A 21,123-nucleotide genomic window follows, 5' to 3' on the forward strand; every position below is an offset into this window, starting at 1 on the left:
CTCCCATACTCAAATGTGCCATATCCCAACCATAACCCTAAGCAATTAGTTGTTTCTTAAGTATCAGGGGACTAGTTATTCAGGGGTGTACTTCATATTTTTATTGGTTTATTCAAAACCTTGCATGCAGACAAGGCTACTGCAAACACAGCTGCAGCAAATCCCCAAGCTCCTCCACAGTGAGCAAAGTAATTGGGGGGGGGTGTCCCAAAGGGTCCTTGCACGCTGCTGAACCCTTTGCTACCAACAAGTTGAAATGGCAGTGAAAGTAGGTAGGAGTCAGCACTTGTGTGTTGATTGTGTGTGTGTGTGTGTGTGTGTGTGTGTGTGTGTGTGTAACTATTAGTCCGGGAGGAGGCTTTCGCACTTTGTGTGAATCTGCCCGCCATTCTTACAGCCTTACTGGTTGGCTTGGAAACCATCTGGCTCCCCAACCCCCCCAGCTGCTTTGCCCATGGTTCCCCATTTCTATGGGGATGTCAATTTCTGCTCATGGGGGTGGGGGTGAGCTTCAGTGATGCCAATTTAAGCTCCCACTGCTCAAAATTAGTTAATTAACTCTATCTCTCACACAGAGACAAACTTCTTTTGTAAGTAATTCTGCCATTCAGCACAATCCAACCCTTTCATTCTGAAGCTTTGCCAACTATCAGCTTGTGAAATTAGTAGGAACATTTGAATTATGCATAAAAAGCTGGATAAGTGAATCCATAATATGAAATAAGCACAAACGAAAGGAGTAGAAGCAAATTTCAGAAATGGAGAGCAGATTTTAAAATGTACCACAGGTTTCAACCATATGCTTTACAACAATAATATTCAGTTTGTTATGTTGAATTGAAATTCATTGATTTCCAAATCAATGTACAGTACAGGCCAAACGTTTGGACACATCTTCTCATTCAAATGAATAGGAACGTGTGTCCAAACTGTAACTCATGATGTATGGAATACTCTTATCCGATTCCCAGAAGATGTCCATGTCCATGTCTTCTATCAATAGATTCAACATATTATGAGATCAACTCATATTTATAATGATCAAATAATTATATGAAGACAAATACAGTATGTACAAAAATAATTAATCAGGCTTTAATTAACAATAATCACGTGTGTCAGTATTTTACGTTGACCTTGTGCACTGAAACAAAGTGATCATATCCTGCGGTGATGATGAAACGAAGGTGGGTGGCACTGCTTCCATTTAGCTGAAAGATAAAATAAAGACGAACACCTGCCTTACCTGATGGTTTTTGGATTCATGTTTGATATAATAATTTAGTTTTTACTTACTGAAATAACATTTGATTGAAGACGTCCCTCTCTGTGTTCAAATTCTATGAATATATATACATTCAGATTATTAAACCCAATTGTAATTCTACAGCAATTTAACCAAAAGGGCAAAGAGATACTGCAGATGTCCCCTTACCTTTTTCTGTGACAGACTCAAATTGAGAGGCCTTTTGGGAGGTATTCTTTTCTATCTTTAGATGTTTAACTGGCAAAGAAAAGTAAAATGAAGAGAAACATATCCATAACTAGCATCAAACTAAATGAAATGTTTTTAAAAGATATAATTGAGTACAAACTGGCATTTTGATGTTAGGATGATGTCAACTAATGCCCAGAAACAATTTTATTCAAACAATAATCACATGTTGTCACATGTTGTAAAATATTTTGCTCTATCCCTTTGAATTACGACTGCGATGTGATCAATACAAAATTACCTACCTGCATTTAAGCCAAGTTAATGATTGTCTGTAACCAGTTTGGTAGGCCTATGTTTTTTCAATCTGACACATTATCAGCCCAAAATTACAATTTGACTAATGCCTTTGGTTTATAACAAAATATCACCATCAGTATATTGCTAATAAGCAGATGCAAGCCTCACAGTACCAGTAACAGGGCAGTGACCTTTGTTCGTACATTTTATCCATTCATGTTTTTTTCTCCTTAAATGGTGGTACGATCTTCTAAATCAAACAGTCATTTCTGACCATGTAAACACATGTAAACCAAAGACTTATAGGATTAGAGGACAAACATTTCTGTGATCTCAGCTAGTCATGATATAAAATATTAACATTTACATTACATTAAAATGAGGCATCCCTAATAAACACAATGAAACTCATATCTAATAGTCAGCATCAATATAAATACCCTGGTCTTTGGGCCATTCTGGGGCAAAGACCTTGCAGTAAAGGATGCCACTTTGCTGTTTCCCTATTCACAGATGATGTTCTTCCATATCTGGAGAGTCATTAAAAGTTCATTTAGACTGTTCTGAATTCTGTAGCATCATTCAGTGACCTGTCAGGTTACAAAACCCATCTAGAAAAATCTCCTGCTTTGCCCTCAATATCCCCTAGAATGTGCCTTTGCAATCTCATTCTCAACTGTTACAATTTGTCCCTTTTAATTTAAATCATTACATTATTTACCCTGTTTGTACACATGGGAAACATTTGAGACTAATTATTTTCCTTTGTTGAAAAAAAATTAAGAGCTATTGAAGCAGCAGATCCCCGTACTGACTTCATCCTTTGGAATAATCAATGTCATGTTTTCCCAATTAAATTTAATCTATTTCATAATCCCCCATGCAGTTTTGACGCAGCATTTCTAGTCTCCAAACCTTTATATTGCTCATTAATTTTGGAATTACAAACATCACAGAGTGAAGCCCTTTAGGCCAATGGTTCTCAACCTTTTTTCAGCTGAGTACCCCCTAAGCTAAAAAACACTAAACCATTTTAAGGGCTTTTGAATTGATTGCTATTTCTAACATATATATATATATTTTTAAATCTCACATTGCCCCTGGAGTGCCCTCAAGTACCCGTATTTGAGAACCACTGCTCTAGGTTTAATAAGAGGAAGGAATTGTCAATTAAACTTAAATTAGTTTAAGCATGCACAGGATTTTTCATGAATTTGTCCTAAGTCTCTTACATTATATACTAGAAGAATTGGATCCCTCCACCTAATCAATGGCATATCACAGACAATTGTTGTAAAGAATGTTTAGAGCACACTATAGCTAAGGGGTATATGAAAAAATGTTTCAATATTTTCATCCTAATGTTCTGCCATATGAGTTGCCCACGAGTATTGGTCTGATGGACTGGGAACAATCAGATTTCACAGGCCCACTGATTTTCCATTTTCAACTGCTTGTCTGTCACGGTTGCATTCAGGGGGGGCATTCAGACCAATCCCAGCTAGAATGCTGGGCAAGGGTGGGCCAGTCTATTGCAGGGATGACATATAGAGACATATAGAGATAAAAAAAAATTCACACTCACAATTTCAAGCATAATGGCAATTTAGAGTCACCAATGAAACTAGACATGTATGTCTTTGAACTATGGTACAAAACCCGAGTACCAGGAAGAAACCCACGCAAACAACTCCTAACCAACATGTTGCTGTGCTCCCATTGATTTTTGAATCTTTAAATATATTTTTTTAAATTTGATCCAACATTTCCTTGAAGGTCTTTTTTCCCCCAAAATATTGGAATCAATCATTGTATTGAGTTTCTTTTCAGGAAGAACAAGACTGTAGGAAAAATAAAATTCCACAGGCTCTGCCAGAGATTAATGTTGCACAGCTCAGCTCTGATTCCTCAGCTTATGAGTCCCTGAAGCCATCACTGGAGTGTTATCTGGGGGTAACATCTAGTTCTTCAGATTGGAAAGATTTGCAATGGCACCATTCTGAAATCTACCTCAATTTTTATACACAAACAAACTTCAAAGTTTTCTGTAGGAGTTACTGCATACTTATTTGTCTCCAAAAAATTAACCTCAGAGTTTCAACCTTGTCACATAAATACAAATGCACAATTGTAGGTTTGTTCACTTGTTTTCGCAGTGTCATTTCACTCAAGCAATCTAGAAAAAGGTTCATTGTGTGATCCAGGAGGTTAATAATCAATGGTTTTAGATGGCCTGCATAATCTCAACAGAAAATGAGGAACTTTTTGATACCAACATCGGGTCTCTTTTAATAATTCTTTTATTTCTGATTAGACGTGGATATAACAGGTATCAGCACTTTTCCTATCGCTGTCGATGAAACTTTTATATACTAAAGCACACAGTTTGTGCCTTGGAAAGGGACTTTTTATTTATTTTCCTATTTACTGCCATTGTCTGTGCAAATTGCGATGGTGAAATTTTAAAAACAGTCAGGGAAAAGTAGCTAAGAGACTTGAAACAGTCCGATTTCTATCAAAATGTCTTAGTTAGTATTTAGTTAGCGTTTGGTATTTCTCATGGGGGAAATGAAGCCACAGTGGAGTCATTCGCAGCTTGAGTTATTGGGCTGTAACAGTGTGTGAGATACTGTCACATCCAGCCTACCGTTGTAAGTGTCCACCGTCACGGCAGAGATCTTTGTGAGCTCGGCAAAGCGGATGATGAACTCCTGGGGAAACATCCCGGTGGACATCCAAAACGTTTTCGTGTTTCTAGATGAAAGGGGCAAACAAACACAACATGTCACACTGATCCGAGGTTGGGATGTGTTTAAGGAAGCGAGACTGACTTTAACTCTGACTGTAGCATGGGGACGATCAGAATAAGACGGTTTTACCCATCGAGGATATTTTCTGGTGGGTGATTCTCATCGCCGGATGAAGCCACGACAACTTTTACCCCCGAAGAACCGAGAGAAGAGTCTGCCATTTTAACTCTGACTTTCTGCGCCGTGTGCTTGAAGAAAAATAACAATCGTTTCGACTATCGTGCACTGAAGTCCGACAACTAGCTATTACCGTTGCCAAGCCAACCGCTGAGTCGCATGATATATACGTCAACGCTGCTGGAGGACGTCACCGTTTCCGACGCACGTTGCTCGTTACTTGTTTAGCAATTAGCACTTAGCAGTGAAATCAGCTCACCTTCACATGGCGAATGGATGCAAAGAGGTGCTCTTTACTCGCGGGACTGGCCAGGTTAGTTACTGAGCTGAAGACGACAGCACTGGGCCACCTGTACAGACTGCATGAGGTTTGGTGGAGAGTGGGAGCTAAGAAAGCTAAGCTACAAGTCTACGCTGAGTGGGCTAAGTTGGTTAACAAAGAAAAAACTAAAAGAAATCTGAATGTAGGAACAAAGTGTCCGGTTATATTGGTGGAGATGTTGTCTCTGTCAAACACGAGTTAAGTTTAACAATCAAAAAGATGCTGAAAAAGATTGCTGTAGCACCCTCTGCACTGATGAGGGGATGCAAAGGTAAACATGTCAGGTCAGCTGCAGTGATGAACTGGTTTACAAGATCAAATAAAGACAATCAACAGCACAGTTTACCCACAGCATTTATCATCACATCTCATTTTGTTTTCCGGTGAATATGAAAGGTTTCTCAGTATGCCTCTTCTCTTTTCCAGAGTGATGACTCGGATATATGGGATGACACAGCACTGATAAAGGCTTATGACAAAGCAGTTGCATCATTCAAGGTAAAATAAATCATTTGTATGGTATGTGCATGTAAAATGTCCCTTTAAGTTTCCCATTAAGGTAGTGAACCTGCTGTTAATTTGTTTGCCAGACTGCTCTTAAAGGTGAAGACGAGCCACAATCCCCCAGGAAAACCCAACCAGGAAAAAAACGCAAAAACAACAAAAAGAACCAGAGCAGGAAAAGGACTAATGCACCGCCAGATAAAACGGTTTGTGCCTTTAGCTAAAAAGTTATTATACAGGTATGGACTGACACAGTTAAAAAAAAGGGGAGGGGGGATAACTGTGAGAATATGAAGGCAAAATATAAATAAAGATGCCCATTAAATGTACAAAATGAAAAAGTTTGGGTTTTTTCCCTAAATTCATAATTCCTAAATATTACATTTTTATTCAACTAAATCAACCAATTAATGTGAAAATCAATTTGAAATTCTTGTAATTATCAACTTGGATTTCATGTTATTTGTTTTATTTGTTTGTGTTTTCAACTTTCATTTTATTTTATTCCTTTTTTTTAGCTAGTGTTGTTTTTTATGGCATTCCTATAATTTCAGATACAGGCTCAGAGTTTGCATTTCATAGCAGATCACAGTGACTCCAAATTAGTGTTTAACCCATTCTTTCAGAAGACAAGTATGGTAACACTGGCTTTAATTGATTACAATTTTTGTGTGTCACAGTGGCAAGTTGGGGACTCTTGTTGTGCCTACTGGGCAGAGGATGGCCAGCTCTATGCAGCCACAATTTCCTCCATAGATGAGGAGAGGGGCACTTGTATAGTTGTTTATACAGACTACGGCAATGAGGAGGAGCAGAGCCTTGAAGACTTGGTTGCAGAATGTTCTGAGGGTGATGAGGAAACAAATGTAAAGGTAAAGTAACTCAATAAATTTACACTAAATGTAAAATGTGATTTCATGTTCAAATTTCAAAATTTGGTAACATGCTGAAATATTTTATTGGGGTGTAAATAGATCACCAACTCTGTCCTTTAATCATTGTCTGGCACATTCACACACAAAAGGTTATGTCTTTGAGTCTGCAAATATGAGAAATTAAGATTGAGAAAAGTAAGGTTAAAAGCTAGTAACACTGAACCAACCATTTTTTATTTTTAAAGAATAACATTATAGTTTTTTATTTGGCTGCTATAGACTGACTAAACAGTATAAAATATTTGGCAACAAAGTCAGTTGAGGCAAAGTGAGATAAGTCAATTTTAGCGCTTGATCCCATCAAATATAACTCCTGTAATGCAATTAACATAATGATTAACTTCTATGTAGTCAGTGATAGAACGGTCAATCTGAGGATTAAGTTGTAATTAGTTTAGCACTTGCATCTTATTGGAGTGTAAATTAATTAAGCTATTGACAAATCAATATTAATTTCGATGGTTTTTGCCATATGGCCTATGGTTTTTCTCTTTCTTTTACGTCCAAATAAAACTGCACTTTGGAAATTTTATGCCGAAGTATAAAAAGAAGGAAAATGATAAATCAAGGTTAAAGCACTTTTTGTATGCAATTCAGGCAAATGAGGTGGAATCATCGACAGAGGAGAGTGACAGATCAACCACACCAAGCCAACACAAACAACACCCACAAAGTAAAGCTGACAAGTCCAAGGCCCACAAAGATCCTCCTCCTACGTGGGCTCCTGGCTTCCCTGGGTTTCCTCCAGGCCCACCTCCCATGCATGCTTTCACACAGGTAAGAAGAATGACTGCTGTTAAACTGTATTACCATATATTACTAGTTGAAAGTTTGAATTTAAACCTAATTTTTTAAATTCTAGAGAAGGATGGCTATTTGCACAGGGCCTAATTTCATCCTTTTTCTTTTTTTGCATCCTCTAGCAGGGGGGAAACAGGCGAGCCGGTGGCCATGGGCCTGTACCACCTCCCTGGCCTCCCATGATGCCTTTTGGCCCTCCAGTGAGTTGGAAATTTGTATTAAATACTTTGTAGTATTAATTACAAATACAAAAGCCACAGCAGATGCAGATTAATCTGAGCACTTTGCCCTGCAGTCTATGTGTATAAAGCATTTATTTACCCAGTGAGCTGGTAAATTGATAAACAAACTGCCCATATAGCACATTAGTGATTGACAACAAATATAGTCAGCCGTCAGCATCTGCAGTCTGATCACATTCTGCTCTTGGTGTCTCTGCATCAGATGATCCCTCCACCTCCACCGATGAGCCCTGACATGGTGGATGACGAGGCCTTGGGCAGCGTGCTTATCTCCTGGTACATGAGTGGATATCACACAGGATACTACCTGGTATGTGCATGGAGGCTAACTGGCTTATTAAGGGCTATAAAAAGGATTTGCAGCTTCCACTTAGAGGCTCTCCAGGCATTATGTGATGAAGAAAAGTAGGCTTAAGTGGTAATTTGGACACTTTCTGCTTTTTTTTTTTTTTTGGTGAAGTTTTTCCAGTTTTGTTCGACTTCTTACCTAGAGGAGCCTTTTTAAAAATGCATCCAGGAATATAATAATTATTCTTTGCCTTTATAAGGCATGCTTAATTAACATCATATTGCTTTTGTTTTTTTACAGGGTTTAAAACAAGGTCGTAAGGAGGCTGCAAACTGGACAAAACTGCATCACAAATGAATAATTGTTATTCATCTTTATTGGAAAAGGAAATAAATTGACTGAATTAATTGTACATGGTGTGAACAGAGTGTTCAACTGAGTTCTAAGTTTTGTATTGTTTGTAAATAGATTAAATAAAGGCTATCAGAGCACCCTTGGTAACTGGCTTAGTATTTTGTTTTTATTACATTATGCATTATGGCACTACCGAGACACAGTGACGTAAAATTAAAGCTACTGAGCAGATGGGACTGAATACAGGATCTTTATTCACTCACTCTAGACAAATTTTTATACTTTATTTTACTAATGAGCAAAAGAGGAAAAACTTGCGTTTAGTATAATTATCCAAATATGTGTGATAAATTTTATAATGAGTTAGTGCAATGGCAAGTGTTGTCCAGTAGAAGTCAGACTAGTATAATTTATTTTATAGGAAAACTAGCTGTTTATACATTAGAGCTCAATGTTTAAAGCTGAACAGAGGAGCACCACTTTTCTAATATTGTGTCTGCCGTGTACCTCTGTCTTCGTGGCATGCTTCGAATCTGATCACAAGCCAGACTTGAATCCTGTTTAGTCCCTTGGGAGCTTTCTACACAGTTAATTCAAAGTCTCATTTCAGTAGATGCCTTGCATTTCAGCCTTCTGTTATCCCTGAGGTGATCCCTCGTCTACCACCCGATAAAGGTTCACATCTCTCATAATGTCATTCCACTCGCATCAGTTGGGTGCACATTTCAGGTTAATAGAAGTAAGGTTTTAGCAACAGACGGCATGACACACTAGGCCAATTCGGTAGATAAAGATTGATTCTTCAAAAATGAAATCATATTAATATCATTCAAGGACATTTTTTCTTTCAACTATTTCTTAGACTCCACCATTCTCATGTTAAATTCAGAGGAGAAAAATAGAGAGTTTCATATAATCAAACTAACAGAGCAGGTTCATTAGTTTCTAGCTTGTGATATACTGTTCCTTAATAACTACGGGTCTGCTCACCACTTTTTATTTTACTGAAAATTGTTGCTGGAATGTTAAAAGTTTAATAATGTAAGAACAGCAAGGCAATGGTTGCAAATGCGGCATGCAAGCTTATATATAGAATATAGAAAACCACATGTAATTATAGTTCGAACAGCCACAATCACTGCAGGGCCTGTTGCAATTTCATTCCTTGAAAAGAAAGTCAAACAGATTCCTTGCATTTTCTGTGCTGGTGATTTACTGCCTTCTTACACCCACTTCTCTAGTTCTAAACCAGTGGGCAATGGATCAAGCACTATATGTGTGCGTGTGTGCGTGTGCGTGTGACACAGAAAAACAGAATAAGGTTTTGTGGTTGGATGTAGCAGCATGATTGTATCTTGTTGTTTATAACATGTGATCTTCCTCCATGCTGATCCACTGCTATTGCTCTTTGGGTAAAGAGCGGCCCCTTTGTTTGTGCGCTGACTGTGGTTGGCAGTTTATAGCCCACTGCGACTGTGTCAGTGCTGACTGCTATATTTGATTCTCAGTGTTGCAGTCACTTCTTTTTTGTTCCCCCCATTTTGTGTGCATGTTTGTGGGCAAAGGAGAGAAAAGAGGGACGGTAACAGGAGCATGTGTAGCTGGTAGGATGTACAAACAGAATATACACTATAAACAGGGGGGGTGATAAAGCAGACCTATCTTTTCCCCACAGATGGGTTTAAAATCTGCTACAGGAAAGCCTGCACATAAGCCCATTGCTAGCCTGACTCTGCAGCAAACTGAGCTGCCCATAGGGCTTGATGGAGCACAGCAAGGAGTTAAAAGGGGGTCAGACCCAGATTGGGAAAGCACAGCTTCGCTCTGTGATTTACCCCCTACTGACCAGGGCATCATGAGGCATGTAAACATAATCTGCATTTCACATAGTTCCTTCTAGGAAACAGACAGACTTCCAAGTGAGATCACATCACTCCGCGAGTTACAGCACCCTCAGCTATTTACCCAAGCTCCCAACATCAACAAACATCCTGCTTTTAAATAAGAGACTTGGGGGGAGATTAGGAAAACAGGGGCTGCACAAGCCCCCTTCCCTATTTTTCTATAGAGGCTGAGAGCCAAACACTGCAGAACTAAAGTCATTATTCCCTTTTTAAGAGTGTGGTGCAATCACCCCAACCAAGGAGAGTAGGTGTTGTTAGAGAGGGAAACACGTCGAAGGACAATAAATTTGTTACATTTTTGGTCTGTGCTAAATTGCTGGATTTAAGTGCACAAGAGACTTTGTTTCACAGCAAGCATTGCTGAGTAATCTTGGTTAAGCACAGTGTGGGAAATGCCATGTTATTTATACCTTTTTCAGAAACAAGAGTCTCCAAACAGACACTAAATTGAGTTTTTATGTCTGGCAGACACACAACAGATTGGACTATCAAGGCTGTTTATGATTCAGGCAAAAATGAAAAAAACATGCTCACCATCATAAAATGATACTGTGATTCCAGACAGTCTCTTTTCAGTGTTAATGCCTTTCCAAATCTAATTAGCTCAGTAATGTTGTAAATAGGAGTAAAATCATGGCCAACTGTAGTTCGCAATTACACACAACCTGATCTTTCTTAATTCACTGGTCTCCAGCCTTGAATCAATGGCTTTGGGGACCTCTCATTTTCTTTCTCATGATGACTTGTGTTTTATTTTAAGACACAGTCTCTTGCCACCTGATAGTTCTTCTTCCAAAACTAAGGTAACATCCACAAGTGCCAGAAAGGAGAAATATGACACTCAAACAATTCACGTGTCAGGTGTCATCCTGTGATAGTGGAGAGCAACTTAGAGCATTTAAGATCAAACTTGTAATTCATATATTTTACGTCAAATTTTCCATTTCTGGTACTGCACTTTTTATCCCACTACATCTGTCAGATTATACTATAATACAATATAAATATCTCATGTAATTATATAACAAATACATCTTCACAACTATAAATTATGATAATCCACAATTATAGGCAATTATATGTTTTGTGGACCTTGGCCAATTTTCATGAAGACAGCTTTTACTTTTGATGAGCTAACTGAATTCTATATTAGACTGGGTAAGTGTAAATAATTGCATGCTTTTACATTGAAAGCTTTTCAGCTGTAACAGTTGGTGGACATTTCATAAATCTAACAGCCTTTATTCCTGTACAGTGTCTTATAACGGGCCAGAACTGGGCAGCATTGTGGTATCACCTTGTGTCACGAGGCTGAGACTTCCCTGCAGGTATCTGTCACTGTCTCTGTGGATGCGACCTGATCCCCGATGATCCTCCAGCCTTCAAGAATTTCAGTCACAGCAGGTCCAGTAAAAATCCTGGTGCCGCCACAGATTGTGAATTACATTCCCGCTAGATCTTCTTGCTCTGCTGTGGGTGATCGTAAATAAAATACACCACCACGAAAGAAAAGCCAGTAACCCTGCCTTTACAGCCCCCAAAGTAGGTACATTATTAGTTTAATGGCACCCAAAGGGTAGCAAATAAGAATTACATGAAGCATACTGCAAAGTTAATCTGAACATGGCCCTTTTAGGTCAAAGAGCTGTTTATTCTGGTATCTTTCTTGTTGAGGTGGCTATAGAAATGTTATATTATTAACTTCATCAGCCCAGGTGGGCCCATTACAGGCACATTGCCCGGCCAAACATTCATAAAACACAAAGTGTAGTGAAGACGTCAGGACTTCCAGCCTGATCACACAGGCCAGCTTAAACTCCATAGACTTTTCTCAGTAAATTGGGCCTGCCTTTTCTCTGCACCAACAGCAGTGTGTGTGCGACACAGGCTGTGACAGTGAGAGTTTTTACATTGAAAGAAGTTGAAGGGAAATAATGTACAAAGACAACTTCTTCAGTGGAAGGACTACATAGACTTTAGTGGAATAGATGAGCCTAGAGATAAAATGGAGATGCTCTCAAATATGTTTTTGATTGAATTAGACAAAGAAAACAGGTTGGTACCATCTGTCCCTGCTGAGTGACTTGCACAAAAAGGCCTGAGGCAGGAATCTGAGACAATGTGCAGCAGTGTGTGTGCAGAGGACACGCCGCTCATCGCCGGTAGAGGTCTCCGGATACAGGACGGGGCAAGTTAGGTCTCAACTGCGCCACATGGGGTGTCACCGTGTCACTGTCGGACGCACAACCAGCACTGTTTGAGAAAAGTGAAAAGTCATTGTGTGTGTGTGTTTCCCCCCCCCCCCCCCTCCTCCTGTCGTTGCGTTTTGTTTCAGCCTCCACTCACTCATCAGAGAAAACGCCAGTGTTTGAATCCGGGAGGAGGCAGTTTGTCCAAATCTCCGGGGAGGTTTTTCGCCCGTGGGGCCGTTTTAGTGCCACCTGGACCTGCGCTCGGCTTGTTTGGCTGCTTCTCTCCAGGCGCCTCCTGCCTTTGCGCTCTCTTGAAGTCCGGCTAACAGCCTACACTTCACACGGGACCGTCTGTGAAGTTGGCGGAGAGCAAAGGAAGATGTTTTGCCGGAATCAAACAGCGAGAGCCACCGTCGCCCGGGGCTCTGCCCTTGAAATGGAGATACGGCGAGGGAAGTTCAGAAAGAGCGTTTTCCAGGACACATCACAGGTAGACTGATTGTCCGCTATTTATCTCCACCGTCTGAACACACACACACACACCTTAAAGGCATTTTCTGCCCACAACTTTGACTGATCTCTCTCTCTCTCTCCAAACCATAAGTTTCCATGTGCAGATGGCTCAGTGTGCGTCCTGCTCTGCTTTGGCTGATGCGTTCATTAAAACGCACTAAAGAGTAGTGCTGATGCGTTCACGTCCGCCACCCTAATTAAAGTTGTTAGATTGCACAATTTCCTACCTACTTTGCATTTTAGTCGACTCTAAACAAAAACTATAATAATATTCCCACAGAGACTTAAAGATGCGTATGCGGTGAGTTGATTTTTACCTTAATGGGCTTTAAGTTTTGCTCCCCCCTCCCATGATGTTTTAATATCCCTGAATGGTTTATTGTGGTATACTTTTGTTATGATGTTACTGCACCTGCAGAAAGTTATTGCTTGACATTTGTTTTTCATAATGGATCATTTTTAATTTAGTAAAAACGATTAAACTTTTGAGTTCTGTTCTCGAGAGGTATCTGTTTCCCTTGAAACTCATCTTGTTTAGCTGTTCTCAGGTATTTACTTTGACTAGCAAGGTTTCAAAATTATCCTCATTTGGATTTTCAACCACTTGGCTCTCCCTATGGCTTCTCACAGCTTTAGTTTTGGCTGCAGCTTGCAGTCAACATCAAGAGAATAGTTTAAAAAAAGAAAAAAAAAAATACTCCATCCACCAAAAAGTTGAGAACTGGGTCAAAGCTGTATTCAGTGTATCCCTCTCAGCTGTTTATCCCTGGATTAGAGCGGGTAGTCTTCCTGTATGCTTCCCCTCTTCCTCTCTGCAAAGCTCCCATGTCAACATCTGCTTCATATTTGTCAGCAGAGCAGACAGGCTCAGAAGCGACCAGTCTAACCTCTAATTATTTTTACTCACAGTCCACTTTAATACTGTTTTGATGGAAAGTCCTCCTGCTGTCTATCTCCCCTTCTCTTCATCTCTCTCCCTCTCTCTCTCGCTCTCTCTCTCCCAGTCACACTCATACACTTTGTGTGTTCACCCTGGGGAATACACATATTATTTTGGTTTCCTTTTACATTGCTGCCATTTGGCTGTTTAGTCTGAAATGTATTTGTGTTTTGGGGTTGTTTGTGTCTGCTAAATTAAAACTAAACCCGTACTTGAAGGCTTTTTGTGTGTGTGCACGCGCGTGTGTTTGTGCGTGTGAGTGTGTGTGTGTGTGTGTGTGTGTGTGTGTGTGTGTCAGTCAGGGAGGCTCAACTGAAAGAGGATCGTTAAGGAATGCTAATGGCGCAATATAGCAAATGGAAAAGATTGGGTATTGATTCTGTGTCTCTCCCTTCTTTTTTGAAACTCTGTAGCTTTTTCACCTAGACTGTGTGTGTGTGCTGGCAGTTGTCGCTTGTCAGTTTATGTCTACGAGTTGTTTAGAATTCATGTCACAGGAAAACACCGGTAACCCCTGGGAAGTTCGGCACACTCTGCCATATTGATCTGCAGTCAGAAATACCCTGATCCGTTGTCTGAGCAGGGTGAGTTCATCTCTGACACATGAGCTGGTGTAGGCCAATAGCATATACCTCTTTCTGGAGGTGCAGTAGTGTTAATGTGGTTAAAGCTTCACATTATCTCTGGCAGAAGTGGATGGGCTCATCTGCTTTCAGGTTTATTTTCAGAGTTGATTATCTTTGCACAGTATACAAACTGTACGAGGAAGTGTTAATTCATTTAGACTAAAGAGATGAGCAGAATGTAGTCTTTTTTCTGGAGGCAGCTCTGGCATTTGTTACTTATTTTACATCATATTTTCTTTCAGGTGCTTGTTTTGTGTGCAGGGTGGATGATTAGAGTTTGTATATGTTTGTTCCTTTCTAGTATTCTGTGGAACATTTAATGGCGAACTGAATGAAACAAAATGAAATTGGGATTCAAGAAATTGACTGGCAAGACGTTCCTCACAGTCACACTCATCTTTTAAATCGTGCTTGCACCTCTAACTTTCACATCTAACTTGCATTACTTTTCCCTGTTTAGTCTCTGTATTAGTCATTTATCAGGGTAAAGACTTCCCATCTTTTCTTAACAGCAACAATCATTGCTTCCTTAACTCTGTAATCTACTCTCCACTGGTTCTCATACAAGATTAATTTCTGTCCCTGCCTTTGTTGCCAATGCTAATGATCCTCTTTGAGAGACTTGGACTGTCGTCTGGCTCTGTGTGTTCGGGCTTTCTCAGTGCCACCATGAGACCTGTCTGAGGCATTTCAATGAGCTAGCCTCCTTTGGAGTGAAAGCTCCCCTGTTTTCCCTGTTCCAGCGGATATAACCAGTGCCAGTGTTTGAGGCATCTATGTGAATGCATGTATGTAAAGGTGGTTTGTGTGGAATATTTTTGTCAGTCAATGACATGTCATCAGAGGACAAAACATGTAATGCTCAAACAACTGATAAGGGAAGAAAAGCCTGAAAGGTTTTTGTTTGTGCTGTCAACCTCCACTGTTATTTGTATGCATCTGTGTGGGCAATGAAAAGGCCTTAGAGGACAGGAGATGCTGATTAGATATGTCTCGTCATGCTCCACTTGTCAAATCTCAACTTTTGCATTAGGTCAAATTCACAGCAGTGAAGCATGTCTGTCTAATTACAATACATGTATCTTTAATGGGTTTGTTGTTTAAGTAGAAAAGGCACTCATGGTCAGTGTGTGTGTGTGTGTATGTTGCCTGAAGGCTAGTATAGTTTTGTATGACTAAATGAATGCTATTAATAAGCTAGACTGATGAATGAAGCTTTGGGGATTTTACTGGAATAAGTGCCTGATTCCAACAAACAGTTAGGTAAACAAAAGATTTCAGTGTTTATTAAAATATTGATGACCATCCAGTGTAACGGTTGGAGATATATCAATGGGAAGTTATTGTTTTCACGTAAAAATGACTCCTGCTCTCTATGCCTCTGCTTCGTGAAGAAAAGTCTTGACAGGCTGGCCGGCTGTATTCTGACTCCACATCCTCAAAGGTCAAGTGTTGAATCACTCTCCTGTGTGCGTATCACTAATTGACAGGGTAATATGGTCAGAGTGTGGAAGCAAAATGAGAAGCCAAGCAGATGATTCCATGCTCATACAGGATTTGTCCATCCTGTCCGTCCTCTCCGCCAGACGCCCTCAGTGGGAGCAGAGAAGACATCAGCTTTCTCCATCCCTCCCCTCTGCTCTACAGGGCCAGCACTGTGCCTCTGCACTCTGCTCTGTCTCCATCCTCGCATGCTCTGCAGTTTCAACTGAAACCACCCAGGCATGCAGTGGGAGCCTGAGATAGTGCGGTTATTATCATGGAGGTGGGGATGGAATGTCCTTGCTTTCAATGCTCCGACTCTGCATTATGTTTGACTCGAAGATGGTCTGAGCCGCTGTGGCCACCACCAGCTATGCAGGGCCAGGAAGTGGTTAGCTGTGTGTGTGACGACACACCCAATCCACCCACACTCTCCCAGCCTGAAGGAGTGTATGGCAAGGTCTGGGATGCTGCCATTAGTGTTGAGTAAAAGCTCTTTGGGCGGCTTTGGGGCGGCTTTGGGCTGCGGTTTGGTTGGTTTTGGTGCTCTGCCCTTCTCCGCCCTGTCGATCCACACATTCTCATCCATGCTGGGCACTTTAATGGCTGCAGTGAAACTTTGCATACCATGGGTGTTTCCTTTGCTCAGTGTATAAAAGCCCACCCTTAAAAGACTCTGTTAGACACACATAGTTCAGTAAGTCCTATCTGAAACTGAAGGTAATATGCGTGTCTTATCAGAGCTTGGTTCAGCTGGAGAAATGTTTACTTTACTTTCATTTTTATTATTTTTTTATGATTATTTTCTCCATTTTCCAACCTCTCACATAAGAGGAATATTTTGCTTTTATCAGTGGAAACTGAGGCGTCTTGGTGTTATTGCTCCCAAGCAGGAGATATTGTCTACATGATATGTTTTCTCCAGATGCTTTGATGTATGGTTTATAGTTTGTAGGTGCAGTGCTTGCACTCTAAGCAGCCTCCGAGTGTGGCTTCCACTTGTCTTTAATGTGGCCTGGCAGAAAACTGCGATGGATTCAGCTTCTTTTATGGAAGCATATGTTTGCCTCCCCAAATACACAGAGGGAACTAGGTCATATAGATGTTGCCAGGACAACTATTGCCAGCAAAGAGGAAACACCTCAGACCATGAACCCAATGAGAAAGAGTTGCTTTCAAGGAATGCCAAATCTTCCTCTCTGTGCACCTAAGAGAACAATGAGCCATTACTGCACTGAAGCCCAAAACTAAACCCTGATCCGGCACATGAAATGTTGGAGAAAGGGGCTTGGAGGCCTTGAGGGTCTTAAAAGTGAATGCACTCTACCAGATTTCTTGAACAACTGCAGTATCAAATTTAGCCAAGCCTGGCCTACACAGATTTCTGTGAGAGCATAATGCAATGGGATCATTTAACCCAGTCTTTCAAATTAGTGTGGCTACCCAGTAGCGCTTATATGTAAGTGAAGCAAGAGTGTGTGGGTGGGTGTGTGTTTGTGTGTGTGCAGCCTGAGGGCTTTCTGGCATGCTAAACGTCGCAGGGGTGCAGGGGGGATACCAGGGAAAAGTTTACCCCTTCTAAGACCTTTTTCCTTGAATACAACTGGACCACTGGAACTTTCTGCTTGGAGGCTCTCTTGGTATGTGGAGGGATGTTTTAACTAGCAAATGTTTAACTTTTTTATTACACAGGCTTTGGGTATGCATCATTGTGTAGCACCGCTCTCTCTCCGCATCCGAGTGAGTGAACAAATGAAAAATTCAGCTCAGTTTCTTCAAGCCATTAAAGTCCCTCTAAGTCTCTCTGTTGTTTCCATAGTAATGACTGGGCTGATTGCCAAATAAGTTTGAAAAAAATGTGCAAACAAACCATTATCGTTCAAATAAAGTATTTAATAAAGATTATTGTTTCATTCACTGTCGAGCTCGGATACACACATTCTTTATCTTTTCACGCAACAAGGGAAGGTTATGAAGTAGTGTATTATTTAACACAATACAGCTATTGTTTGGGAAGTATCATACATCAAATATAACTCAGGCAATGTCTTTACTGGAATGAAATCTAGTCTTGAATTCCCTCAGCTATTTTTTTTATTCTTTTCTCTCACAGTGAGCTGTCTGAAAAATCCTTATGCTCAGTACATGTGTTCACTTGTTGTTGGGCCTCAAAAGCCCTGAAGACTTGTTTTCCTATTTCATATCACACATAGACACAAACTTAAGTACAAGAGATCACTTGTGCTGACCCTTAACTTGCCCACTCCACAGATCCACTTTCCTCACAGACGGGTGTTATTTAAGTCCGCTTTATCAGACCTGCTGGACAAACCGTTTTATCCTTGAGATGGTATAACTGGCATTGTGATAATAAAATTAGCCTTTTAACTTGAATTGCAGTTTCCAAAATATGCTGGTCAGCTACAGTAGGATGACACCCCTTTCCAGTCCTGCATCGATGGTTTCAAAGTCCACTGCCTCTGCATACAAGCATAAGTAAATTTGGCCCTGGAATGTGGTTAGAGGTCTGCGTCTCTCTGTGGCAGCTGGTGTCAGGGTGCAGTTTAACAGCTGAGGGTCTGTTGCTGATGTTGCAAGTTAACCCCACCCTACGGCGGAAATATATTCTTGTACATTACAGAGCGTCATGCTGATAAGGTGTTGATAGAGCCAAGATAGATGGCAGATGTGTAGATGGGCAAATGTAGACACACACAGGATGTGAGTCACACACACTGTCAGGGTGTGATTACCATTCAGGGTTGTGAATGAAAGCTGCTGTTTTGAACTCATCATTTAGTCATTTACCAGCATTTGCTGCACACACACACACACATACGCACACTCACCAGACAGTGACTAAGCAGCAGTGTATCTTTGAGCAAGGTCCACTGAATTCTCCCAGACATAGACGGGCTTTGTTCACTCGGCGTACGCCGTCCTGAGCGAGGTTGTCACAGCCAGTGACTCGGTTAACAGACAGACGGAGATAGATGGAGGTGGTGTAACCACTGGATGCTTTCCCACTCCCCCAGATGGGGGACTTCCTCCATGCATCATCAAACCTGCCTCAGTCTGTTACTACCTTGATTAGTGATGTGGATAAAGCTTTTATTTCAGAGTAACCCAGGAGTGTTCCCATGCAAGTCCCCTCATGTCTCCTGAGTTTTACTGCGCATTGTCGGAGAAGATCTCACAATGGAAGGATTTGGGTTCAGCCCTTGCTGTAAACTAAGGTCTTCCAGCCAATGAGTTACAGTGAGCTGGAGGTGGAGGGGTATAAAAGAAATGAAATTATGTATTACAGTAAAATGATGTCATCTTGTCCTGATTAAAGTAAATGAAAATGTTTCTGCAGGTAAACCATTAGCTTACCTGCCTCTCTTAGCTTTCATTTCCTTCCACTGGTCCATTCTCCTCAATCTATCACTCACCTCCTCCGTTCCTCAGGGGAACCATGTTATATGGGCCAAATCATGTCTTTGAGGCTCAGGTCCCCTGATGTAGCATGGGAAGGGTTTTTTTTGGTCATGTGCTATAGCCCTAACCCACTTTCCTGATCCAGTTTACACAGAGGACGTGCTTTGTCTTCACCTCGAGGCAGTCATAGAAAATTACTATTTGTTTTATGTCCCTTTATCCTTCAATCTTTTTTCATTGTTCATCTCTCTTTACACACCCCAATGGAGACCTTAACCTCAACCTATTGAGTCTGGCACTAACAGACTATAACACAGATCTTAGCAGCCTCATGCCAAAGGTATCTTCTTCCTGGGAACGCAACCCCCCCCAACCAAGTACCGCTCTTGTGAAACAACGACAAAAAAGAAACACACACAGATTCCAATGTGTGGTTTCATGTACACTCCTGGACAGTTGGTGTCAGCTCCTTTTGACTTATCACAGAGGGCCCTGGAAACATGAGAAGCTTTGTCTCTATGTGAAAAAATGCTGTTCTTTCCCAAGCAAGCTGTGCTTAACACAAGAAGAATAGCATTTGGCCTTATAAAAACAGAGTTATAGTCACAAGCATAATGCCATCACCTTCACTTTAATTCCTCACCTTTATTTATCTTTATATTTGTAAACAACACAAGGCCTCTCAATTGACTGTTTCACACTTTTGTGCTTTATGTATACTACGTATTATTTTCTTTTTAGTCTATTCACTGATTTTTTATTTTTTTTTTGCACAGATGCCATGTATCCTCTGCCCCCTACATACCAGTTAACCACCTGACTGCTGGAGTCAGAGCCTTTCTTTCACACAGATGAATGTAAGGTGGCAGGTGTTTGTGATGGACTGGTGTGCTGTACACACCCGTTTCTGCACTTTTCATTTAATGTATTCCCACTGACATTGCCCACACTCTAGAAACTCTATATAATAACCAACCAATGTCGGTATTATATCGCTCCTCTAGACTCTTGGTACTGAACTGCTTGGCACAGAATGGAGTCTAAAGTTAAAACTGAATCATACAAGGGGCATTTGTTGCACTGTGGCCTGGAGATCAGCCGGTGTTACTGCGGAGAGAAGAGGCCAAAGGGGCACAATCACCAATGATGTTGCTCTCTATTTTGATGCCAAGCAGGTGTTTGACTTTATTAGAGCAGATGGGTCTATTATGCATCTCTGCCTTCTCTGCACGCTGCATAGTGTACTAGTCCCTGCCAGCATGCCTGTGTTTTAATGTGTTTGTTTACTGGGCCCAGTGGCAGACGGTGTAGTGTCAGATCTTGTGTTGTTTTGTTGTTCCTGATGCCTCAGCAATTATTTTTATTGTGTCTGTTGCTAGTTTTCCATTAGCTCAAGAAAAAGAAAGAGATTGGCTTGTCAGATGTTCACTCCAGTGGATTTTGACACTTAATCACCCAAACTCATTACTCTTCACTTCCGGACATTTCAAGAGACATTTCAATGTTTTCTCTAACAAGCACTAAGCTCAAAACCTACCAGAGAGAATTTAAAAAATGTTTGATTCTTTCGCACTGGAAATGCCAGACTGCGTTTATCGATACTGAGGACACCTCTATCATCACAAAATGAGGTTTAGATAAATGGATGTACCATGAAAAAGTTCCATCAAAGTAACAGTCCCATTAATAAAAACTGCCGTTTTAGCCAGATCAGCTTTGCCAACGGTATTTATGCCAGTTAGGACGATTTGTTTGGCATAGGACGAATCCAAATCAGTGTCCAACTTTGGCGCAATCAAAATATGAATTTAATTCTGAAATAGTCTCAAAACAAAAAGCACTGTGATAAGTCCTGTTATATTGAGACGTCACCTTTAAATTTTCACTATTTCCTGATGTTTCATAATTCTTTCATTTGTCAGTTGTCATAATTAGAT

General features: G+C 40.6%; 3 protein-coding genes across 6 annotated transcripts in view; 2 read left to right on the top strand and 1 right to left on the bottom strand.

Moving 5' to 3' along the window:
- Positions 1 to 680: 680 nt before the first annotated feature.
- On the bottom strand, positions 681 to 4,770 carry hspb11 (heat shock protein, alpha-crystallin-related, b11). Its single transcript, XM_029511404.1, has 5 exons — positions 4,615 to 4,770; positions 4,383 to 4,489; positions 1,436 to 1,504; positions 1,297 to 1,340; positions 681 to 1,211 (listed from the first exon to the last, which is right to left on the bottom strand). The coding sequence occupies exons 1-5, from the start codon at positions 4,704 to 4,706 to the stop codon at positions 1,119 to 1,121; spliced, it is 405 nt and encodes a 134-aa protein (XP_029367264.1). The 5' UTR covers positions 4,707 to 4,770; the 3' UTR covers positions 681 to 1,118.
- Positions 4,771 to 4,837: 67 nt separating this feature from the next.
- Positions 4,838 to 8,247, top strand: smn1 (survival of motor neuron 1, telomeric). Its single transcript, XM_029511063.1, has 8 exons — positions 4,838 to 4,975; positions 5,411 to 5,482; positions 5,575 to 5,694; positions 6,169 to 6,360; positions 7,021 to 7,200; positions 7,347 to 7,424; positions 7,669 to 7,776; positions 8,056 to 8,247. The coding sequence occupies exons 1-8, from the start codon at positions 4,928 to 4,930 to the stop codon at positions 8,110 to 8,112; spliced, it is 855 nt and encodes a 284-aa protein (XP_029366923.1). The 5' UTR covers positions 4,838 to 4,927; the 3' UTR covers positions 8,113 to 8,247.
- Positions 8,248 to 12,546: 4,299 nt separating this feature from the next.
- Positions 12,547 to 21,123, top strand: part of rtkna (rhotekin a) — a 51,683-nt gene continuing 43,106 nt past the window's right edge. For all 4 annotated transcript variants that reach the window (XM_029511605.1, XM_029511608.1, XM_029511606.1 and 1 more), the window contains exon 1: positions 12,547 to 12,695. In XM_029511605.1, the coding sequence (XP_029367465.1) occupies positions 12,585 to 12,695 (111 nt within the window). In that variant the 5' untranslated portion in view covers positions 12,547 to 12,584. The remainder of the gene's footprint in view (positions 12,696 to 21,123) is intronic.

Source organism: Echeneis naucrates, chromosome 9 (assembly GCF_900963305.1).
Source record: "Echeneis naucrates chromosome 9, fEcheNa1.1, whole genome shotgun sequence".
Taxonomy (NCBI): Eukaryota; Metazoa; Chordata; class Actinopteri; order Carangiformes; family Echeneidae; genus Echeneis; species Echeneis naucrates.

Excerpts from the sequence above, each read along its gene's own strand:
- hspb11 (XM_029511404.1), bottom strand. The coding sequence starts at position 4,706 with ATGGCAGACTCTTCTCTCGGTTCTTCGGGGGTAAAAGTTGTCGTGGCT. Across the intron at positions 1,341-1,435 it reads TGAGTCTGTCACAGAAAAAG|AATTTGAACACAGAGAGGGA; the intron begins GTAAGGGGACAT and ends ATATATTCATAG. Across the intron at positions 1,212-1,296 it reads TTCAATCAAATGTTATTTCA|CTAAATGGAAGCAGTGCCAC; the intron begins GTAAGTAAAAAC and ends TTTATCTTTCAG.
- smn1 (XM_029511063.1), top strand. The coding sequence starts at position 4,928 with ATGGCGAATGGATGCAAAGAGGTGCTCTTTACTCGCGGGACTGGCCAG. Across the intron at positions 5,483-5,574 it reads AAGCAGTTGCATCATTCAAG|ACTGCTCTTAAAGGTGAAGA; the intron begins GTAAAATAAATC and ends TTTGTTTGCCAG. Across the intron at positions 5,695-6,168 it reads ATGCACCGCCAGATAAAACG|TGGCAAGTTGGGGACTCTTG; the intron begins GTTTGTGCCTTT and ends TGTGTGTCACAG.